At 46.8% G+C, this 21,551-nt stretch overlaps 1 protein-coding gene across 1 annotated transcript in view; it reads left to right on the top strand.

Moving 5' to 3' along the window:
* The first annotated feature begins 315 nt into the window (after positions 1-315).
* Positions 316-21,551, top strand: part of LOC131206947 (uncharacterized) — a 46,212-nt gene continuing 24,976 nt past the window's right edge. Inside the window, exons 1-5 of the mRNA XM_058199552.1 lie at positions 316-1,191; positions 4,448-4,597; positions 6,690-6,947; positions 14,649-15,783; positions 21,270-21,498. Of these exons, the coding sequence (XP_058055535.1) occupies positions 316-1,191; positions 4,448-4,597; positions 6,690-6,947; positions 14,649-15,783; positions 21,270-21,498 (2,648 nt within the window). The remainder of the gene's footprint in view (positions 1,192-4,447; positions 4,598-6,689; positions 6,948-14,648; positions 15,784-21,269; positions 21,499-21,551) is intronic.

Genomic DNA, 21,551 nt, shown 5'->3' with positions numbered 1-21,551 from the left:
TTACAGCTGTTCCGGTTTGGAGCCTTCCCTTAGGGCGATGACAGGAGTGAGAAACGAATCGGACACGTTACAACGTCGTGCCCTCGGAGCGTAGACGGCGTAACGGCGTGAACAGTGTCAAGGTGAAAACAGTGAAAACAGTCGGAAAAGACACGTGAAAGTAGCACGTGGGACCGTAGACAGACATCATGCTGTGGATCTGAGCTTCCTGTGAAGTGTCTCGGCAGGCTCACCTTCGACTTCCGGTAGGTGCACTGGCCGGGCCCGCGACGTCGGGTGTCTCCGCTCCGGATCGCACCCTTTCGTCGGGCGAAAATGACCGACATCAATCGCGGCACGGCGGGCCCGTATCTGCACCAGCACAATGGCCAAATCGAGCCGCAATCAGTGCAATCCCCGTCGGGAGCTTCGGTGAGCTTCGGTGGCGGCTCGTTGAAACGCAACAATAGCCATCATCAGCGAACGAAAAAGGCCTCGAACGGTGGTCCTGGCTCGACTCTCGAGCGGGGAACCAGCGGAAGCAGCGCCGAGTATGGGACACCGGCCGGCAGATCCGGCGTCGGTTCCGGGCTGGCGAAGAGCTGGTCCAAACAGTCGAGCAGCTCGCAATCGACGCAGGGGGCCGGACCCGTGGCCGGTGCAACAACCAAATTAATACCCACCGTTCCCAAAACGGAAGCCACGCTCGCCGACGACTTTAAGCGCTTCCACACGCACCGCAACAGCTACGGTGGGAAATCCAATTTAAATGTAAATAACACCGATCAAACGATAAAGTCGCAGGTCCTGCTACACCAGCAGAAGCTGCGGGAGTACAGCAAGCAGCAGCAGCAGCAGCACCGCGACAATGATAGCTACTCGACCTGCTCGTCCTCGCAGTCCGACTATCAACACCCGCAGCACCAGCACGGCCACCATCGGCTGCATCACCACTCACATCCACATCCCCACCATCAGCACCAGCACCATGGCCAGCCGAAGCAGCAACCGACCCCGCATCAACCGCTGGCCGGTCCGATGTACCCGGTATCGGCCACGGTGGCAGCCACGGCCACCCTGACACGTGCCGGTGGCTCGATATTGAAAAATGCCACCAACACCGGTAATGATCCGGCGGTCCGGAACACGCTCAAACGGGGCCCGGGAGGATTAAGCACGCTGTCCCTGTGCAGCTGCGATGCGGACACCGAGGTAAGAGCGGATCCCCGCGGTGACCCACTGGCCGAGCTTTCCTTTTCGAGTTTCCTTTGTCTTGGTCCATCCATTTTCCCAGTTTCCCCACACAAAAAAAAAACGGTGGCGTAGGCTCGTTCGCCGATATTGGTTCTCCTGTGCGATGACGACTTCATTCCATTGCATTCAATGGTGACGTCCGGTCCGGGCTTTTCGGGGAAGGTCGAGCATTCTCCCCCCGGGGGCTTTCTCCAAATTCATCGACGGACATTTGCGGCTTGGCTTTAATTTGATAAACGTTTCGCATTGTTGCGTGGAGCACGTAGCATAAATCTTGCGCACGGAGGCGGCTTCTTTTGCCCCTTCGGTGGTGGCGTTTTTTTGGCAGGAACAGGGTTTTGGGTTTTTATGTTTGCTACATAAAATGGGAATAATTTTATTAGATTTCTTTTCACGTTGATCGGAGCGTGTGAAAAATTGAACCAGAAAAAAACACGGTAATGCTATCAACGAGTTTTCTATCAAGTACAATAAAGGGCAATCAATGGCTTATTGCAGCCCTTTAGAAGACGAGGCTCGCCACATTGGAAAACTACGTACATTGAATTTGATTAATTAGATTGTGGTCCTATTTGAATCATTTGGCAATCTCTTTATTTTTTAGCGTGTACAAGGCTTAAAATGGCTCTTTCTGGTCAAAGTTGTTTTTGCAGTGGTTCGTGGAGCGTTAGAGAGGTCCTGAATGGCTTGACGCCCATTTTATAACGATTAATATCATTCAAATATTTGTGATTAAAAAAAACAGGCTAACCATAGGCCTCAAATAATGTTGTGACCGATTTTGCCCAAGACAAATTCGCAGCTCAACAAGCAATACTGCCGTTAGGCTTGTGCCGCAATTTGAGTAGTTATTAACCAATACTAATTTATAGGAATAAAACAACAACAAACACAAAGGGTATATCCCTTCGTATTTGACCTTGGCATATTGGTCAATTAATTGGCAAAAAATCCCGAAGAATCACATACCAGACAACTTGTAAATATATAATTTTTCGCTATTTTTGGGACATTGTGCTTATTGCCACCATATATCCTTATGCTGTATCTAACGTTCTAAAACGCTTTCATTTTCCAATCACATGTTCCGTTTGACTGTAATAGCCCGGGGCCTGGCGAAGAACGCCCAAAGACGTTCGATAACTGTCGCTTGGCTCGGTGGCATTATTTGACCAGAAATCATCTGCCCATGAGATGCATGCGGCGAAGGATCCTTCATTCGCAAGCCTTAGCAAGCCCACCTTACGACACCATTTCTGCCCACGGGCTACCCACGGGTAGTTTGTAATTAATTTTGTTAATCATATTATCATCAGGCTTGGCATCGTTTTTCGCTTTCGCACATCCCATCCGTGACGTGCGGGACGTGCAGCTTTGCTGACTGCTTGCTTCCGGGTGTCACGGGCCAAACGTTGCATCGATAATAAGGAAGTGGAACCGCTGCGGTCCTAATCCGGCACTGACGAAAGCCTCGGCGAACTAACCGAAATGGATGGAAATTTTAGAAAATGGTGGAAAATAAAAACACAACTCACCGCGACGACGCCCGGCCATCCGTAGCAAGCAACAAAAACGCCAAGAAATTGAATAAGCCGGATTAAACATTCCTTCTTATCGCTGAGATTCAAATTGGGAATCTCATCTCTGCGAGCGGGCCTCCATCTCGGACGGCCATCGCTCGGGCTGCTGCCCGTCGGGAAACTTTAACAGGTCAAGTGCTTCAAGCGTAAAGTGGAAGGCCTTTCTGAGTTTCGTTTCCGGCACCGCCACAGCGAAGACGACGACGATGATGATGATGATGATGATGATGCATTCCGGGGCTTTTTGCAAAGTCAAAGGCTGTCGAACCGACTAGCCGTCTGATTCCTGGATAGTCTGCCAGATTACCACCGCTTCACGTAAACAGCATCTTAGCGAGCTCCTCGAGCCCGGGGATGGGTTTTATCAGCTTAAAACGGCAAACATTCGTCAGATGAACCGTCCGAGCGAGAAGACCGCCACACCGAGTTATTATTTGATCAGAACTTTTGATGAAACTCCGGAGGTGTCTCGTAGTAGGAACAACTGGTGGATCATTTTACTAGAATTGAAATTAGAGTCGATTGCAAGTGTTGGGAACGGACCAACAAGAAGACCACCATAGATTGGTAGCTTTCAAATGGTGTTGCTGAGCACGTTGTTTTCCATGAAGATAGACCCCTGCTCGATAAACGTACGGCTGCAATCAACCCCGAACCGCAACTGAAAGCGAGTGGAAGCATGAGCACGCCCTGGAGCAAGCAAGTCAGATTGCAGTCTCGAGAGTCCAATTAGTTCCGTTTTGTAAGTCGATTGGCCACAAGATCATGCTAGGTGATCCAGGTGAACTACTCCATTAGTTCCAACTCTGAACTCTGAAGAGCACCCACTCAACAGCCGACGGCAGTGCCAGTAATCCGCCTCCATCCAGCAAGCAAATCGACGCCACCTCGGGAGGTGCGAACTCCAAGGGCGTACTACGGATTCATACGAATATATTAGCCTCGGCTCTAGCTCTACGAATACTTTGGCCACCGTGAACACACATGGAAAAATGGCTCAATTGACTAGCCTTTTCCGGTCCGGCGCTGTGTCAAGTTTCGGGTGCCACTAGGTCCCGGCCTGTTTCGACGGAGGCCCGAATGTGTGAAAGTGTCACTAATATGGTCTAATCTATCATTCCATTACTGTTCCTGCCATTTTCATCCCAATTAGTTTTCGGTTTGATGTGTTCCTGGTCACGATGGGCCATCAACGTCGCCTGCCCGCACCGACATCCAGAGCCCTGGTTCCCGGGCAAAGTTTGTTAAAATACTTTCCTCATTCGGAGATTCGGTTCGCCGAACTTTTGCCGATCACACGCGTCTCTCTCGTGCACACCGATGTTGGCCCGATAGTCGTGGCCGTGGCGTGGTTTATGTAGAACGGCCCCTGACCATTTGCCACCGGACCTCCCGGGTTTAGCTGGTTCGATCGGTCCGGTCCGGTGCTTCATCCTGCCAATTTTGTGTGCCCCACACTGCCCCGGTTTGGGGGTTCCCATTTTTTCCCATTACGATTGCTCCCCCCACAGAACCTGTCACTATATTGCCGTCACTCCGGTTTTATCACCATCGCTCGCCATCCGGCCGCTCCGGCTTCATCGTCCGCCATTTTCACGCCCGTGTGTCTGCTCTTTCGGATCAAATATTTACAGATAATACCAAATCCATTAAGGCCATTATATCAGTACAGCCTGGACAGGAAAAATCCTCGCCAGCACACGTACACGTGCGAGCAGAACGCCCAGATACTGCTGCGCCTGGAGAAGGACCGCCAGAAGAAGTTCGGCTCGATGGGCAAACTGGTAAGTGTTTCGGTAGGTTTGGCGTATTTGACGGGTGGGTAGGGGTGCGGGGGGTCGTGGTGTACCCCCTGTGCAATGCTGTGATTTCACTGCCGTGATTGTGGCCTTCCGTCTGTAAGCCTCCGTGTCGTCCGTGGTGAGCGTTTGTCAGCCAACTTTAATGCTTTTGACATCTCACCGACCCAGCCAAGCTCTCAAGCGGGTTGTTGGTGTCGCAGCAGTTGAACAGGTTACAGGTATGGTTAGACCCGCGCCCGACACACTTCCGTCGGTGGCCGAATCCATTGACTGGTGGCAATTGATCTTGCTCCTGGTCTGAGATGTGTTTCAGCAAATTATCTGTACCTTCAAAGTGAAATACAGATAGAATGAGAGAGAGAGAGTAGACTGTCATCCTTTCATCTGAAGCCTGTCGGGCCTACCGCAACTCGAACCACCCACCGCACTATGGGGGAAAAGGCGATCAAAAGTCAACTTCAAAAACTAAGGGTTTTATACATATCTTCGTAACATAAATAAGTTGCCTATGACAAATCCAAATTTTCAGCCTTCCGTGTAGCGTAGATTCCGAGAGTTCATCTGTCAAAAGACGAGAGAGTAATAAAAATGGCTCTCCAAAACCAACTTTTATCAGCTACTTTAACGCGACCGTTAGCACAGTTCTATATTTTTACAGTTATTATATTATACATAACGAAATATAATTCTTTCATATGGGATAACCAAATGTTTACGTTGGGCACTACTAGTACATTTTTATCGGAAATTAGTATAGAAAACTACGAAAAAATACAATTTTTCAACTTTGGGAATGCACATAAACACATAAAAATTAAACACATATTGTAGAGAACCATAACCAAAACTGGTGCATTATAGGTGTTTATGCTCTTGCTGGGGATAAATACTGCAGACCCCTATACCACTAGGTTGTCTGGGAGAAGAAGCTTCGAAAGCGCGGCATAATTCTTTTAGATAAGATAGTGAAACCCGTACAAGAAACGCATAGCATTTACCTTAAAATTAGTTCTATTTCATTGGGTTATAGGCAGCGAAAAAAACATAAACTTAGTTTTCCTGATACAGTTGAAGATTTTTTTATCATGGAAGAAAACATTAATGACGATATTGCGATTGATCATGTATTCAACCAAGAAGATAATATCGATTTAAGGTTGGATGAAGACATAGGCTAATAAGTATTCTATCCAACGTTTAAATAATAGTTCATGGGTTGGATACTTTGGATGGTAATAATGACATGTTTCAAAATTCCCACAAACGCTATGGATAAAGCTCCTCGATCATTGCATATCCCCTTTTTTACACTCAAAAGGCCTTAGCTTTTTATCAGAAATTCGATATTTGCAGACGATTATGCATGGAAATCATTTTAGAGCAATGCAGATTACATAGCTCAGGCGTTTAAAAAACGTTTGAATAGCGAGAAAAGCTTATTTATTATATTTGAACGCGTTACACAAAATGTCATATATGTCCACCTCTCCCATACAAATTCCCCACTGTGCACCGTAAGAGCAGGCTCTTTCTCGAGGGCCCCTTGGTTCTTGGAAGTTGTTGCCAGCCTGGCATCAAATTTAAACAGTGACAGAAACAATTAGCGTCGCTGCTCGGAGTGAACGCCTCAGGCACCCGGTCTGCCTGATGCCTGGTGCACGGCAAAAGGCTTGAGAAAACTAATTTGCTAATGAAAACTCAACCACCAGAGACAGTCGCAGTCCTCTGCCTCGTCTGCCTCTGACATCCGGCTAGTCGGTTGCGGCTTTCGGAGCCATCATCGCGCTGTCTGCCGTAGGGGCGACCTCTGCACTGAGACACGCGTCGAATCCTTCGACCCTTTGACATACAGGCTTACTACCCCGCGGTGGTGGGTAGCAGTGCAGTGACCCACACCGGCACACGACACACTTTGATTGCAGCCGCAACCACAACAAAGCCCACCACCACGCGACCCAGACCAGCCCGGACCAGCCTAGTCCTGTTTTGTGGAGCAAGTTTTGTGTGAAAAGTGGCGTAAAATGGAGACTTCTGACTTACCGCCTTCTGTTTGCCCTTCTTACCTTCCGTACAGCATCTTGCCACGTCGACCGGTGACCTCAGCAACGGAGGCGGCCCAGCAACGGTGGTGGTGGCCCCGCGGCACTCGAGCATAACCGGAGCCTCGGTGCCGACCTCGTCCGTGTCGACGCCAACGCCTACGCCCCCGCCGCCCCTCCACCAGGGACCACCATCGGGTGCCAAAGGAGGGCCGAATCCCTGCAAAGCCATCAATGTGCTCTCTTTCGACTGCCAGCGTGGATCGTATCCGAGAGGCGATAATTATGCGGAGGTAAGTCAGCGCGTGGTCGCACTTAGTTTAGACCCTTCCCGGGGCAACCTCCCGAAATGTCAAGTGCGCGCGTGAGTGAAGAATGAGTTTCCGAAACACTGCTCGGCTTCTGCCTCTGCATCCGGTGTTGCTGAACGGTAGAAGGTGGTTCAAGGCTCTCCGACGTTACGTAGGTCGATCAGCAGCGCAACGGCTCGTCCGAATGTGTCCGGAAACTGACGGAACTGGTGAACCGTTTCCGGCGACGACGTGAGTTCTCCAGCACCACGTGCGCATATTTATTATCGCGGCCAGCACTCCGAGGGCTCCGAGCGCAGTTAGCAATTTTTTCGGGCCACCATTTATCACGCCCACCAACATTACCTTCCCATGGTGCGCCACATCTGTGTCGTGGTCGTGCCCCGGTGGTCACCAGCTGTCAAATTTTGGCGAAACCAAAAACCAAAACAAAAACACCGACATTAGTCGGGCTAAGCGATCGGTCGCCGCTGGTGAAGGAAAACTCTCCCATCCTGGCAGTCCGGACCGAGAGAAAAGAAGAAAAAACGGACCTTTATCGGCACCAGGGCACTGGGCAATGGCACTGGAAAATCGAAATTACAAACACATCCCTCTGCCCGAACCACCGGCCAGCGGGACACGCCCGATATCTATCCGTCGCTGGCTACTTCCGGTCATAAATTATTGGACTGGGAACGGCCCGGGATCATCAGAGACCGGGGAAGAGGGCGCTGTTCCGGCGTTAGCCAGCTAGAATAGAACGAAATTTATTGACCGTACTATTTTGTGGCAGAAAGGTTTTCGGAGTATTATTTATGGAATCCTCTTCCACGAACCGGTGCTCCGGTGGGAGGGAAACATTGCACATTCTTCCTGGGCCGGGCCGGGACGAGAATATATATCCAAAGACCGGTTTGTGCCGGTAATCGAAGGACCACTTGAAGGATCTGTATCTTTCTTTCCCTCGCTGGGCGGGCCTGGGCTTCAAAGTTTACCGGGCTAGAGCGAATTCCGTTTGCAAATTGGCACTCCATTTTCACGCCCCAGCTGTTGTGACTTGCCGATAAGCGGATTCTGATAATATCACCGAAATTGTTTCCGACTTACCACGGGGGCTCCGTTGGCCAGCACTGGCAACGTTATTATTATTTTCCCTTTTCCACCGGTGGACGATTTATGGATGTACGATATACGGGCGACGATAAACAATCGGCGATCGATGGGCTGATAAAAAAAAACTGGTTTCCTGTAAAGTGCGCTATTGATTTCGGTTCAAGTGCTTATCGGAAGCACAACCCGGGGCCTCGTGAGTTACCAGCTAAATCTTCGCCGGTTGGAAGTGGTCAAAGCACCTTTAGTGCTTTTTATGGCATGTCAAGTTATATTTTTTACTAATCTAATCTATCTTCTAATTAATAGATTTTAATCAAAAACTCAAGATTAAGTTAAAATATACTCTATTATAAAATGAAACCTAATGTTGAGGCCTAAAGTCGGCATCGTTCGACAATTTTTTTAAATAATGTTATCAACTCAAGCACTTCGCTGGTTGAATTTCTTCAAATCGTAGCCTTCGAACGAAAACTGCCGCAATTTCAGGACATTTAGATACTTTGTGCATCAATTGCAGAGTTCTAAATACTATGGTTCTAATAAAAAGTCGGTTTTATTTTAGATCTCCTTTTGTCAGTGGTTTGCTCAATGAACATCAACCGACAAACAACATGTACACATTACATATGTAAACCTTCACTGGCCCAAAAGAGCAGGTTCTACCATAAAACAACAAAAAAGCTCCAAAACTTATTTGTTCCAAAACTCTTTTAATTTCGAACCATGCTGGTGTGAAGGCTCTAGGAGCTAGGCAAGCAGTAAAAACCGAACAACAATGAGGAAATCGCTCCACAAAATCGTTTTTCGGTGTTTAAGTTGATAGTTTTTGTCGCGCCATGTGACACGGATAGTCGGGAAAAAGTAATGAAACAATGGGCTCTTGGAAAAACAGCTGTTGGAGTGAGGGTACTAGAATATTGAAATTGAATTTGTTGAAAAAAAATATTTTGTTTCCGGATTTCTGTCCCCAGAATAATTGACGATGTTTTGCTTGTACACATGTTTTTATTAACATTGTTCGGTTTATTTATTCAATACGTTTTCATATTTTCTTTATTCTTTTCATATATTTCGTATGTGTTTAAACAGAATGCGGAACGAAAACAGCCACGCAAAACGACTTGGGAAATCTTTTCAAAACACTCACCAACCACATACGTATTATTTCTGGTTTCATCGAGTGCAATATGCATTTTGATGACCGTTTGTTGCACGGAATTGTTTCACTCCTTTGTCCCTGCTGTGTGGCACACGGCACCACCGGAGGGGTCAAAAACCGCTAGCCGGTGTTTTATCATTTGTTAGACAGCGGAAAAGGCGGTCTAGCGTCGGACGTCGCCCGAAAAGGAAAAACTTTATCCTTGTGCACGCGAAAAGCTCATCGCGTCTAGACGGGCGTGACACGCGGTCCGGATGGGTGGAAAAACTCGCCCCATGAACATGCGGACAGGACGCGACTCGTGTCCTGATTTTCTGCTTGTTTAATTTTTTGCCTTCACCCGTTCGGACATCATTCAGCGGTGTGTTCTTTTGTTGGCTGTAATGGAATTTTTGATGTCCTCCTTGCACCGTTCGTCAGATGGATGGTCTGGATGGTTTGGCCAAAAAAAAATCAAAACGATACCGAACGAGGCGGGAAGTTTGTTTGAACTCGGTAAAAGTCGTATAAATTTTAAATGTACTTTCAGTGTAATGTCTACATGTTCATCTTTTGACTTTCACGGCTCATTCCGGATGCTTACGAAGAGCTGAATGCTTGGTTTAAATTAACCGTTGCATGTACCGTCAACACCATGCTCAACCCGAGCTACCCGTCTGTGAGAACTGATTTTAGTTTGCTGTAGACAGCGGAAATACATTCGACAAGCCCTGCAAAAGCAAATTCAATCAATGGCAAAATACTATTCCGTTCTGCTCGGGAACCGCCCCGAGAGGTGTTTTCGCATGAATCCTGATTTGTCCATAAAATGCGTGATCCTACCTACGGTCTGTCCCACGGTGTGCAACTAGCAGTGAATTGTTTTCGCACAATCTCCACAATAACAACCAGGGTACCCAACGACCACTTCATTCCGGGATTCGGTTTCGACCCCGGACCCGGCCCCGGAAGCATCTGGAAGCTTTCTCGTTCCGAGCCATAAACAGTCCGTCCGGGGCGATCGAATGCGAGGCATATCCGGCTCGGTCGCTGATTATTTCACATGATCAGCACTCCATTCGGTAGCCCTCTAAGTCCGAGGTCCTGTTCCGAGGTCACCCCGGCGGATCTATCCCGCTTCCAATGGCCCCAAGCGGAAACGGACGAACCGTTCATCAACATCCGACAAATGACGCCCAACCGATGACCTGATCAACCTCCAGGCGTCAGCACACCATCAAACGAGCCTCTCTCTCTCTCTCTCTCTGGCTTTGGAACATAATATTTGTTTTATGAGATTTTTATTGAACACCATAAAACACGCTCCCACCGGAATTGATCGTCGTTCGGAGTGCGCCCGGCGAACCAAACGAGCCTTCGGGAAAGCGTGCAGCAAAGTGAAAAGTACAGCTTCATGGCAAACAAATCGAAGAAAACCAAAAAGAAAAAGTAACATTTACTACTTTGGCAATCACAATTTGTGAGCGATGACGAATTCGTTCGGGCGCGAGTAGCGGCCATAAAAGAGGAACGGATCCTGTGTTTCCTTAATTTTATCGCCAAAACACGGGGCGGTGATCCCACGCAACGAGCAGCGGAAGTAAAACGGTAGACTTTAATAGTGTGCCGGAAGTGCACTTCGGACACGACCTTGACCGTAATGCCGCCGGATCAAAAGTCGCAAAGCAGGGATAATCGTCGGTGACGGTTGAGTGGCGAATCTTGGAGCCGTTCAGCTGCCGTAAGGCGTTCACTTGAAATCGTATAACCTTCGATTAAGCTAAACGGTCCTGCGTCACGTGGTGCCCAGAATGCTAAATTAGTTTCAAATTACTTTCCAAAGGGGTCCAACATCGAGCAATGCCACTTTGGTAAAAACAGCGGCACTAAAAGAAAAACAATATTATATTTACACCAAAATAAGTGAAAATTAAAGAAATTTTATTTTGATCACAATATAATGAAAATCTCTAATTGAAATCGTGACAATGAATGCGTATCTTTCATTACGATCGTGCGGTCGTCCATCATGTTTCAACAAACTTGTTTTTAAAATAATCAAGCATAATTGGAGATGTTTTAAAAACCGTTCAACCCTACGAAGGAGCTTGGGTGATCATGTTTTACCGTAAAGTAAGCCGTTCAAAATCATCTCAAAAGAAACTGGACTAAGGAGTACTGATAAAAGCTGTTTGAGTGAGCAGTTAAGAATATTACGGAAAGATGGGTATGTTAAATAGAAAATATGTTTCAAACATTACGAAACATTATTTAAAAAATGCCATATCGTCTACGGAGTTGGAGCTGTGAATTCAGTTATCTACGCATCGCATCCGAATTGCTTTAGATGAGGCTCCGCTTAATGACTCTTTACTTTCTGACGCATCCAAATTAGTTTTAATAAGTCGCCGATTTCAGGCGGCCGTAACGATGCTATGACGCAACGAGTGTTCAATGTGTGACGTGTCTTCGTCACGCGTGATGATTTTTTTTTAACCTAACCAGTTTTATCTATTTCAGTGATGGGTTGGGTTTCGTGGGCGCTGGATCTGGACTAATTAATATTCACGCGCCTTCATTTTACGACACAAAGCATATGTTTGTTCAGGATCTCGTTGCGACGATCTTTTGTCTCTCGGTTTTTGTCCATGCATTATTATTTTGACTTGTTGGAGGACTTCGCTTTTCTCCGTTTTCTCTATTTTCTAAGATGTCGCGTGGATCTCATTTATCGAACTATATTTATCACAGGACTGAATCAATGGTCTCTGCGCCGCGTCGTACGTATTTCCGTTGGGCTATTTGCATAAGCACCAGCACGCAGCGCCAAAGCACGATGCTTGAATGAAATATTTTCGGCATTTATTTTGTTTGTTTTTAATGTCTGGATCCTCTTACGAAATAATAAGCGCTATAAGTGGGAACTGACAGGGAAAGTGGAAAAAATTAACAAGCCCGAAAGACGAGCCGGAAACCAAGAAGATTGATTCGTCCCGAAACAGTGCGGCGGCGATGATGAACTACCATTTCGTAATTCCTTTCCATTGTCGAGCCACTTTTTTTTTGCTTCTATCCAGTGCTCAGCGGGCCTGCGGTTACTGAACGGTCGGCTTCCGAGATGATCCTCCATCTTGATTTGTAATTCTTCTTCATCAGCAATCATGCACTCATTACTCAAATCCCTAGAAAAGCTGGTCCCGAGACGAGGCGCCCGCGCCGCGTTGATGGTTGGGAATCAACTCATTTCCGCAAAACAAGGGGCCCAAAAAAAGCACCACAACAACCACAGCAAACATGGAATCACCATAAAAAGCCTAGTGAAAGTGAAAAATTATCAACCCGGGATCCCGAGCCTGCTGTCGACGCGAGCATCCGTGGCTGAACGGGGAGGGACCTTACCCTTCGGAACAGGAAACACGAACGGAACAGAAAAAAAAGCGTACCACAGACCGCTGAAGAGCAAAAAAGCGTATTTGGCCCAATAGACAGATAGACGCGAACACGAGCAGCCTACGCGACGGACCCGGCCCAGCTGGTTGTGCATTTCAGTTCTGTCCTCGGGAAACATTTATTCTTCTCATTTCCATTACGGGACAATGTCATAAATATCCGCTCCATCTGCCTTGGTCAGGTCATTTTTCTGCCAGCACATGAAGCCGAACGGCGGATAGCGAGCATAACGTCGTTGCGCCCAATACTGAAAGCCCGGCCCGGCGGCGTTATTCCTGTTTCTGCGGTTTTGCACGACCAGAACATTACCGGTTTGCATCCTTCGCGCTGACTATCGTCCTCTGGTGCCACCGACGGGAACCGCACCAGGCCAAGATGAGATACAGATGCGTAAAATTGTGCCACCATTTTGTCATCGTTGGGCCCACGGTGAGAAGCTGAGAGGCTAGTTTGTACCGGTGGCTCCGGTGCAGGAGCAAATGGATTTCTTTCCCCCGGAAAACCATTTATTACGTGATTATGAAATAGTTCCATAGCTTCCCCCCCGGGGGCGAGAACTATGACAAACAGCGGTTTAAAAGGGGTTCCCTGTTTTGCGAATCTCATGAAAATAAATCAGACGGCAGACGTGCATGCGACAAATAATTAATTGCAAAATATGAAACCGGATCAGAACGGGCTAACTACTTGCGGTAGCTGAGAGACCTCAAAGCTTAGACGGGGCCGAATGAGAACGAAGTGGCATAAGTTCACCCACTTTTAGTACTTCAGAATAAAATATCAAATTGCAGATAAATCTATTTCTTTGATCGACCAAGTAAAAAGTTAGTTTCTCAAAATGTTTGTTACGTTGCATAGTATCGATGATCCAAGAATTAGGTTGTTTAGTCAGGTGCATCTCAACACGTGGATCGGTTCCAGTTCGTAGTTATAAGTTCCTCTCGCGGCAACAGCTTTTCATAATATCAGAAGCTGTTCAGCAACACAGTTTCAATCAATTTATTGTGCAAAGGCCTTAAGGGGAACAAGCTGTGTCGAAAATAAGCGTTTATAAGTGGTACAAAATGTTCAAAGAAGGTCGGGAAAATTCGATCGGTCGGTTCTAGCCAACAACGTGATGTTTCTGCCTGACATTTTAATGATCATTTTGACGCAAACTAGAACCATATCGTTCAGCAAACAACATAGTCATTTGTCTTAGCACCTTGTGACTGCTGGCTATACGCTAAATTTAAGAGACCCTTCCCTAAACACTGTTTTGAATCTAAACAAGAGGCAAACACCGAAACGAACAACGTATTTAAGGCTATACCGGTTGAAGACTTTATTTTGAATATTTTTGCATATTTTGAAAACTAGAAAAAGACATTGGCACAACTTTATTGAATCCAGAGTGAGGATAGTTTGAGTGGGATTAAATTAGTTTAGAAGAATAAGTAAAGAATTTTTAGTTATAAGCAAATTCTCGTTATTTTTTAACTACGATTAGGGGTTACGGCTGCTCTTTTTTCATTTTCGAATATAAATGGCCGATGATTATTTCTCAATTTCGTACAAGCGTATGGCATCCCATTTCGTACATGTCAAAGCTTTTACTAAATGTTCATAATTTTCAGTATATAGTTTGACGTTCTAAAAGTCCAATAATCGATAGTTTAAAATCCTAACACTCGATGAACCACCGGACCATATCATTTTGAAGTTACACCGTTGACCACCGCTTAACGCTCAAACTCGAGAACTTGATGATTACGGAGGGCTATTTTTATGTGCTTATTTTTAAACCCAAAAATAGTCTTCCCTAGTGCCATGAGTCATCTACTCGTAAAACAATACGGGGCCGTGGGGACAGTATATCGCCCACTGCTTTAACTATCACTTCAAGAGTCTTGATTTCAAACGCACGCACCGACTGTCCACAAGGATTGGTCCCGCAAGGATTGGTGTTGTTTGTGCACGACTCCCATATTGAATGTCTACACTCTCTGCTCCGCTTGCAGGACGATTCGTACAGCGAGGACATGATACCGCCACCGCCACCACCACTGAACCGGCGCCCATCGTACGGGTACGGTTGCATAGTGCAACCTGTTGCCGGGCCGGATCCTGTACCGGGCGAACTGCCGGTGAACGATTTGACAGCGCCGTTGGCCGCCAACGGCAACGGTGCCGGCACCGGCTACCACCCGATGCACCAACCGGACTTGTTTAACTTCGCTTCGGCGAACGGGTCGGCCAGTGACACGCTGAAGTCAACACTCAAATCCACCAAACCGTCGACAAACAGTAAAACGACTTCCGGCGTCCCGGCGAAAGGCAAGGCGAAGCTCAACGAGCCCCTCCCGGTGATGATGGTGGATTTGATGAACGGAAACGCGGCGGTCACCGGCGGCGGGTGCAATGGAACCGGAAGCGGGGACGGCGGTGTGAAACCCTATCCTCCGTACTACTTCGACGATAACTATCTGCAGCACCACTACTACTACCAGAGTGCGGCCGGGGACGACCGGTTCGCCGAGTCGGTCGATCTGCCGGCCAAAGAGCCGATGGCCGATGGCCAACTCTTCCTCTACCATCAGCACCATAACCCGCACCTACACCACCATCACCCGGACCCGCTGGGCGGCTACATACCGAACTACGATGCGCTCAACCTGCCTGCCAAGTACAACACGATCGGCGCCAACGGCCACTTGCCGGGTGATCTGCCACTGCCGGGGCACCTGGCCAGCCTCGGCGGTAAGTATCACCAGGAGGGCGCCACCGTGGTCGCCGGTGGCGTTGGGGGACTTGGAATGGGCGGTGATCATCATGCCAGTTCCTGCAACATAAACCAGTACGGCGCCGGTGGGGCTTCGGCCAAGAGCAATCTCGTCGCCTCGCACAACCATCACTTCTCCAACTCGATCAGCAACTTCAACTTCAACCCCTCGCAGTACTTCGGATCGGCGCTGGACCCAGCGCCCGGCACCACCATCATTCCGGGCGGTCTCGGCGGCGTCATGGGACCCGTCGATGGCTTCCCGTCGTCCTGCAGCCTCAACGGGACGCCCAACAAACAGCAGCAACAACACCCGTGGAAGCACCGCCAGTGCCCGAGCCGAGGCTCCAGCAGCACCGGATCGGGATCATCGAGTAAGTGGTCCGCAAATGGGCAAAAGGGTTCAAATACATACATATATACACACCAAGCCACAAAGCTATTATTGTTTACGCTCCGCATGAGCCGTGTGCTATTGTTTCCTCGACCGAACTTGTTGGACATGATGGAAAAGTTACTGGAAATCCAATCCTGGCCAATCCCTTGTTCGTTGATCGCTTCGATGTTTACTAGTTTTTTAGGGATTTTTTTGTTGATATACTACCGTTTTTACAAATTATAAATTTATAATTTTTTCTTTGTATTTTACTCAACAAGTTAAACGGTTGTTTTGGCGTCTGTTGGCATACTAATCAAATAATAACTCAATTGTTTGAAATTTTAAAACACAATGAAAATTACTCATTTGAAATGTTTTCTAAGAGTGTCTTTGGAATTCTTTATCCCAACTTGAACTGGACAAACTGTAAAACGTATTCAGGCCATGCTTGAAGACTTTCTATCAAACATCTGTTTCATTGTTTAGTCTCACCTAAAGCATGTAGTCGATTTGCGATGATGGTTGTGTAAGAAGCTTCTGACAAATTTCTTGCAATGGTTGAAACCGTTGTTTATGACCTCCGATGTTAATACTTTAATACTTTGCTAATACGCGTTAATACTTTGCTCTGGGCACGCCTTACAAATCAACCTGAAACTGAAGAGAACATTACAAAAAGGAAGGAATTCGAACTTCGAAACGACTGTCTTAGGTCGAGAGACCAGGCACAGGTGTTAAGCATTTGTCGATCGACTTTATCGATAAATTTGGGTCTTCGATAACACTTGCACTTACAGCGACCATGTTTTCCGCTGCGTGTTACGTTGCGATGATGTACAGCCCTCTGAATAATTAAAACTGTACAATGCTCTTCATTTTATCGCATCAAGTTACTGTACATTAGAACGATTATCACTTCTGATGAATCGACGCGTATTACGTATTTAATATTTACGCTTGAGTTCCCACTTTTGTAGTAAGTTTTAATAATTTCAAAAAACTGTGCCAACTCTGTGCCAGTGCCAGTAAAACAATACCGGCCCTGTATTTTCGAAACTACAAAATGGATAACGCTGAACAAATGATACAAAGTTATCATAAAACTTTGTAACTGTAACTTGTTTAAAAATGAGGACTTTCTGAGACATTCGATAACGATTTTGTTATTTGTTATTTAGCATTTTCCCAACTAATCATAATTTTTTATCAATTTATCATGCTGTATGACTCATCCGTAGGTCATCCATCCCGCTGCACCGATTCATCTGTTTTTATGCGAAAGATAGCAACTTTAACCCTAAGAGCACATCAACTTGATTGCAAAACTTTAAGTTGGTGCATAATACGGCTCTGTCCGTTTTTATTATTATTATTATTGAATAATTGGTGAATATGGGGGATATTCTGATTTCCTTTTTGAATGTTTGGCTAAAAAGTCCATCGAAGTTGACGCTTTCCCAGATCTTTTGTCACGGCATGGTAAATTTAGCATCTGAATTTGCACCTGCATCCATATAAAGTCCAGCTATTGCAACAAATGAAACCTACTGACCCTTAACAACCATAAACGTTAATTAGGTTCTTGATCAAAAGAACACTAATTTATAAAACACGAAAACACTAATTCCTCCAGAAAATGAGACAACAGGAAATAAGACTATATTTTTTTCAATTTTCCTTCAATCGATTGATAGAATGTGTAGAAGTAGTTCTCCTACAAATGCGTGAAAAATATCAAACAGCATCGATATGCTGAAAAAAGTTTCGCTGGCTGCAGAATACCCGTGTGAAAATGTTATGATTAAAAATCATTCCTACATTAGAAACTTTTCAAAGCCCGATCTGGGACCGGCCCACCGGGCACAAAATTGTACTCGGAAGATTATTTCGTTGATTATTTCGCTTTTGTTTTCGTTCCAATCCCCTGGGGCCTCTGAAGCTCGGCCGAGCGGATGGGCGGATGCGGAAGCCGGGAACTATCCACATTAACATCACTATCAGGAAACACACACCGACCGCTAATGAACAATATGAATCTACTTTGGTTTGCATTGCGAATAGCGTTGCTGCCCATTGTTGGAGCACCTTTCCGCTGTGATTCACACCACGAATGGTCTGGGCGCGGGGCCGACCAACCACCATGACTAACCCACAGGAGCTGCTGCAGAAGGACGGCCACGTGGCGGTGGCGTGGAGGCGTAAATTTAAATTTCGAATAAATTATTCATCGCACCCGGGCACGGGTAGTGAGCATAAAACGCCTCTGCTTCAATTGCCATCACCGGAGGAAGCGTCCGGTAAAGTCGGACTTGCTTGAACACTTCTGGGCCGTGGTCCTTCGCCGGTGGCTCCGCTTTGCGTGGCTACGAGGAAAATTTATCACCATCCCTGAGTTGCTTTCTTTAAATAGGAGTAGCTTAGCAGACGTATCCGCCAACAGCTGAACCGACCGACTGCGCGCACCTAATGGCTCCGAAGTGCCCAGTACCAGCCAGGTTCCAAGATCTTCACCGGGTCTCTGGTACTCTGGTCCAGCCTTTGCGCCGGGAAATGTACCGAGTGCGGGCCCTGTCAGCCCTGTCAGCACCAGCGGCCAGCGGGCCCAGCAAACCTACAAAAACAATCTGATGCAGCATTCGCTGATGAGGTGCTCCGGGGCCAAACCGAGGCCAAACCCGAGGCAGACCCGAGGCGGCCACGGCTGCAAGTCAAACTCGGAAGTGATCGGCGAGCAGGGGGAAGTTGGACGTCAAAAGGACGCAAATTAACATCGTTGCAATTTAGTTTCAGCACTCGAGAGATTTGCTCTCGTCGGGTGCTGAGGTCCTTCCTCGGCTAAGCAACGCTCGCAGCAAGTTTCGGGCACCCACCCGCCGGTACTCAATGTTGTACACTTTGCGCAACAAATAAATGCTAATCAGGGGTCCGGGTCCGTAGGCAAGGCGAATCGCTCCATCTCTTGGCGCAACGTGGAGCTGATGACAGCACACAGCATGGGGCCTGGGGCGATGGATAAACTTTTACCCTATCCGCAGGAGCTAACCCCCTCCGGGGTCGGACCATGCCGCCCAGGACGAGCGCCATAATTCTTGGAACAAACAAAAACACTGGAGCTAAGCAGCGCAAAGTGCCTCTACTCTGCGGGCGGCGCAGAACTTCTGCATTCTGAGGGGCATTAATTGCATTCCGTTAAACGACAATGTGTTGTCAGGGAAAAAAAGTAAACCGTTTGCTGGCAACATAAATTTTGCTTAATTTAAGCGGTTTACAAGGCGCTTCGTTTTCCGTCGGGCGCCGACGAGCTACGAAGCATATGTCCGGCGGTCCCGTGCGCCCAATTATGCTGCTGCCGAGCAACAATTTACTCATTTTTTCACCCAACTCGAAACAACCTGATGACAGTGCGGTTCCGATGGGCACAGCAGATAAGAGACTGTGACCGTTGTACCGGAATGCGATCTGAGCGCGTTCGGGTTGAGTTCCAACAGAGATTAAATATTTTGCAAACTCAATTTCGACCTGTGCTCACGTAACTTATACTAAAACACAAAGGGTAACGCAAAATGTTTAAACCCAATTTCATTGCTGTTCATTACCGCAGCTAAATGGAAGTGCATTTCTGAAAATGAAATTTCAAACAGTTTTCATAAACCTACGGACTTTGCAGATTCTGGAAAACCGGTCTAAAAATGCCATGCCAATGTTTAGGATACCGCACGGCATACCATTCTGCCCAGACAATATTGCTAAACCTCGTGGCTTGATCATGCGGTCCGTTCTACACTCCTCAGCTAGTAATATTTTTGAACAGATCGCTTTAACTAATCGAGCTAATTCTGTGAAATTGTGTAGGGTTTTCTCTGATGCTTCAACGGTTACCAATGCCGACATGTTCTCAATGGTTGTCTAATCTGGACAACGATATGAATAGCCTAAACTCGTAACAGTGTACGGTGACAACTTTGCCAATAACATTTGTTTATTAATGAATGATTTTTGCTTTCATCAAGTTTTTGGCCAGCTTTTGAGTAACCATGACCAGGAAAGACCAGTTTGAGTCATCACTCCAGAGCCACTTTTCTCACTATAAGGGAGGTTTCAAAGCATGCCGATAATAAAATACAATTCTTTTATAAATTGTCCTTAATTTTTTGAAAACAAAGCCGCATTTGTCTTAATCGCATATACTATGTCGAATGACATGCACGACAGCGACTTGCATATCTTCCCATTTTGACAGCAGAAAATTGGGATTCATATTTCCTTCAAACTTATTTCCAAAGAGGTAGGTCGTCAAATCAAACGATATGATATTTGAAAAGCCCATTTCATTTAAGCTCATTTCCACCTCTATTGCTGTTGTATATTAGTAAGCAGAATTTTTGAGGTTCGGAAAACCCACACGTCGTGCACAGGAGAAGCCAATGCACCCAAAACGAGTTACTTTTTGGTGGTCTTGGCGGCATCAGCGGCCGCCGTTTGAATGAATGAAGAAGGAGCCGCCAGAACTGTCGAAGGCGTACGCTACCGAACAAAGTTAGCTGATTGGTTCTTTAGCGAAATTGAAGCTGAGAACATAGCCGACATTTGGTTTCAACAGGATGACGCTACCTGTTATACAGCAATAAATCAAAATTGGAAATTTAGGGCGAAACCTTGTTCAAATGACAATAATACATTGAAAAAAAAGAATACATTACTCATTGAAAACGGATCCCAATAATGTTGTTGGATTAAAGGGAATCGGAACACATGTTGTATTTAATTAAGATGAAGGCTCCCAAATGTTTCGTTACGTTTCGAAAAAACACAATGAAATTATAATGACGTTTGTCAATACCAAAACGTACAGCAAAGCTACCGTTCTCGGGCTGCTCAGGATTACTTAAAAGCCTCTTCATTAGGTCACCAAACTAGATCCTAACACTAGTTTTAAGCTTAAATTCAGCTCGGAGTCACACCTCTCATTCCTGGAAGCCGAAAACGATCATCGCAAAACTAACGCTAATTGCCCGGCGACTTTTCGCATCCAGAATGAAGCGCTTCCATCATTTAAAGGTAGTAATTTCTAACGAACGCAAATCAAATTATAATTATCAGCACTCCTCACAAAGCGATCCGTCTTCCAGCACCGAACCTGACAACGGGGCGACTACAATGGCGAGGCTGCCGTGTAAAACGGCTGCCGACCTCTGGGAAGATGGTTATAAATTGAGTACATTATAATTATACCCGCTCATTCTGCCTTAATTACAAGCGCCCACTGCCCAAGTGCTGGCCGGCTCGCAAATCATTTTAATTGGATGCTTTTTCTTACCCGGCCACCGCGCCCCGGTCCGGGGATAAATATGTATTTCCTACACTATCATTTCACTGTTCGTTCGAGTCAAAGCCAACCACAACTGGGAGTCGTGGAAAACCACTAGGAAAAAAAATCTAATCAAAAACCGGTCCATTTTCTCTCTCACAAAAAACACACAGAGTGGGACCTTCCGTCGAGACAGTGGCTGGCGGTGACCTCGATCCTGCTGATAGCTGGTGCGGCCGGCGTTGCCGTGCCGCTGGCGCTGAAGGTTTCCACCGGGGCGCCGCTCGAGGAGCGGCTGCAGGTGGCCACGCAGCTGCTCGACACAGTGCCTTTAATCGATGGCCACAACGATCTGCCGTGGAACATACGGAAGTTCCTCCACAATCAGCTGAACGAGTTTCGGTAAGTTTTTCGGCCACGGGGTGGCAAGCGGTTCCAGGAAGGACATCCCCGAG

The sequence above is a fragment of the Anopheles bellator genome, chromosome 2, assembly GCF_943735745.2.
Source record: "Anopheles bellator chromosome 2, idAnoBellAS_SP24_06.2, whole genome shotgun sequence".
Taxonomy (NCBI): Eukaryota; Metazoa; Arthropoda; class Insecta; order Diptera; family Culicidae; genus Anopheles; species Anopheles bellator.
Note: the sequence above shows the minus strand (reverse complement) of the source record. Positions and strands in the feature narration are given on the sequence as shown.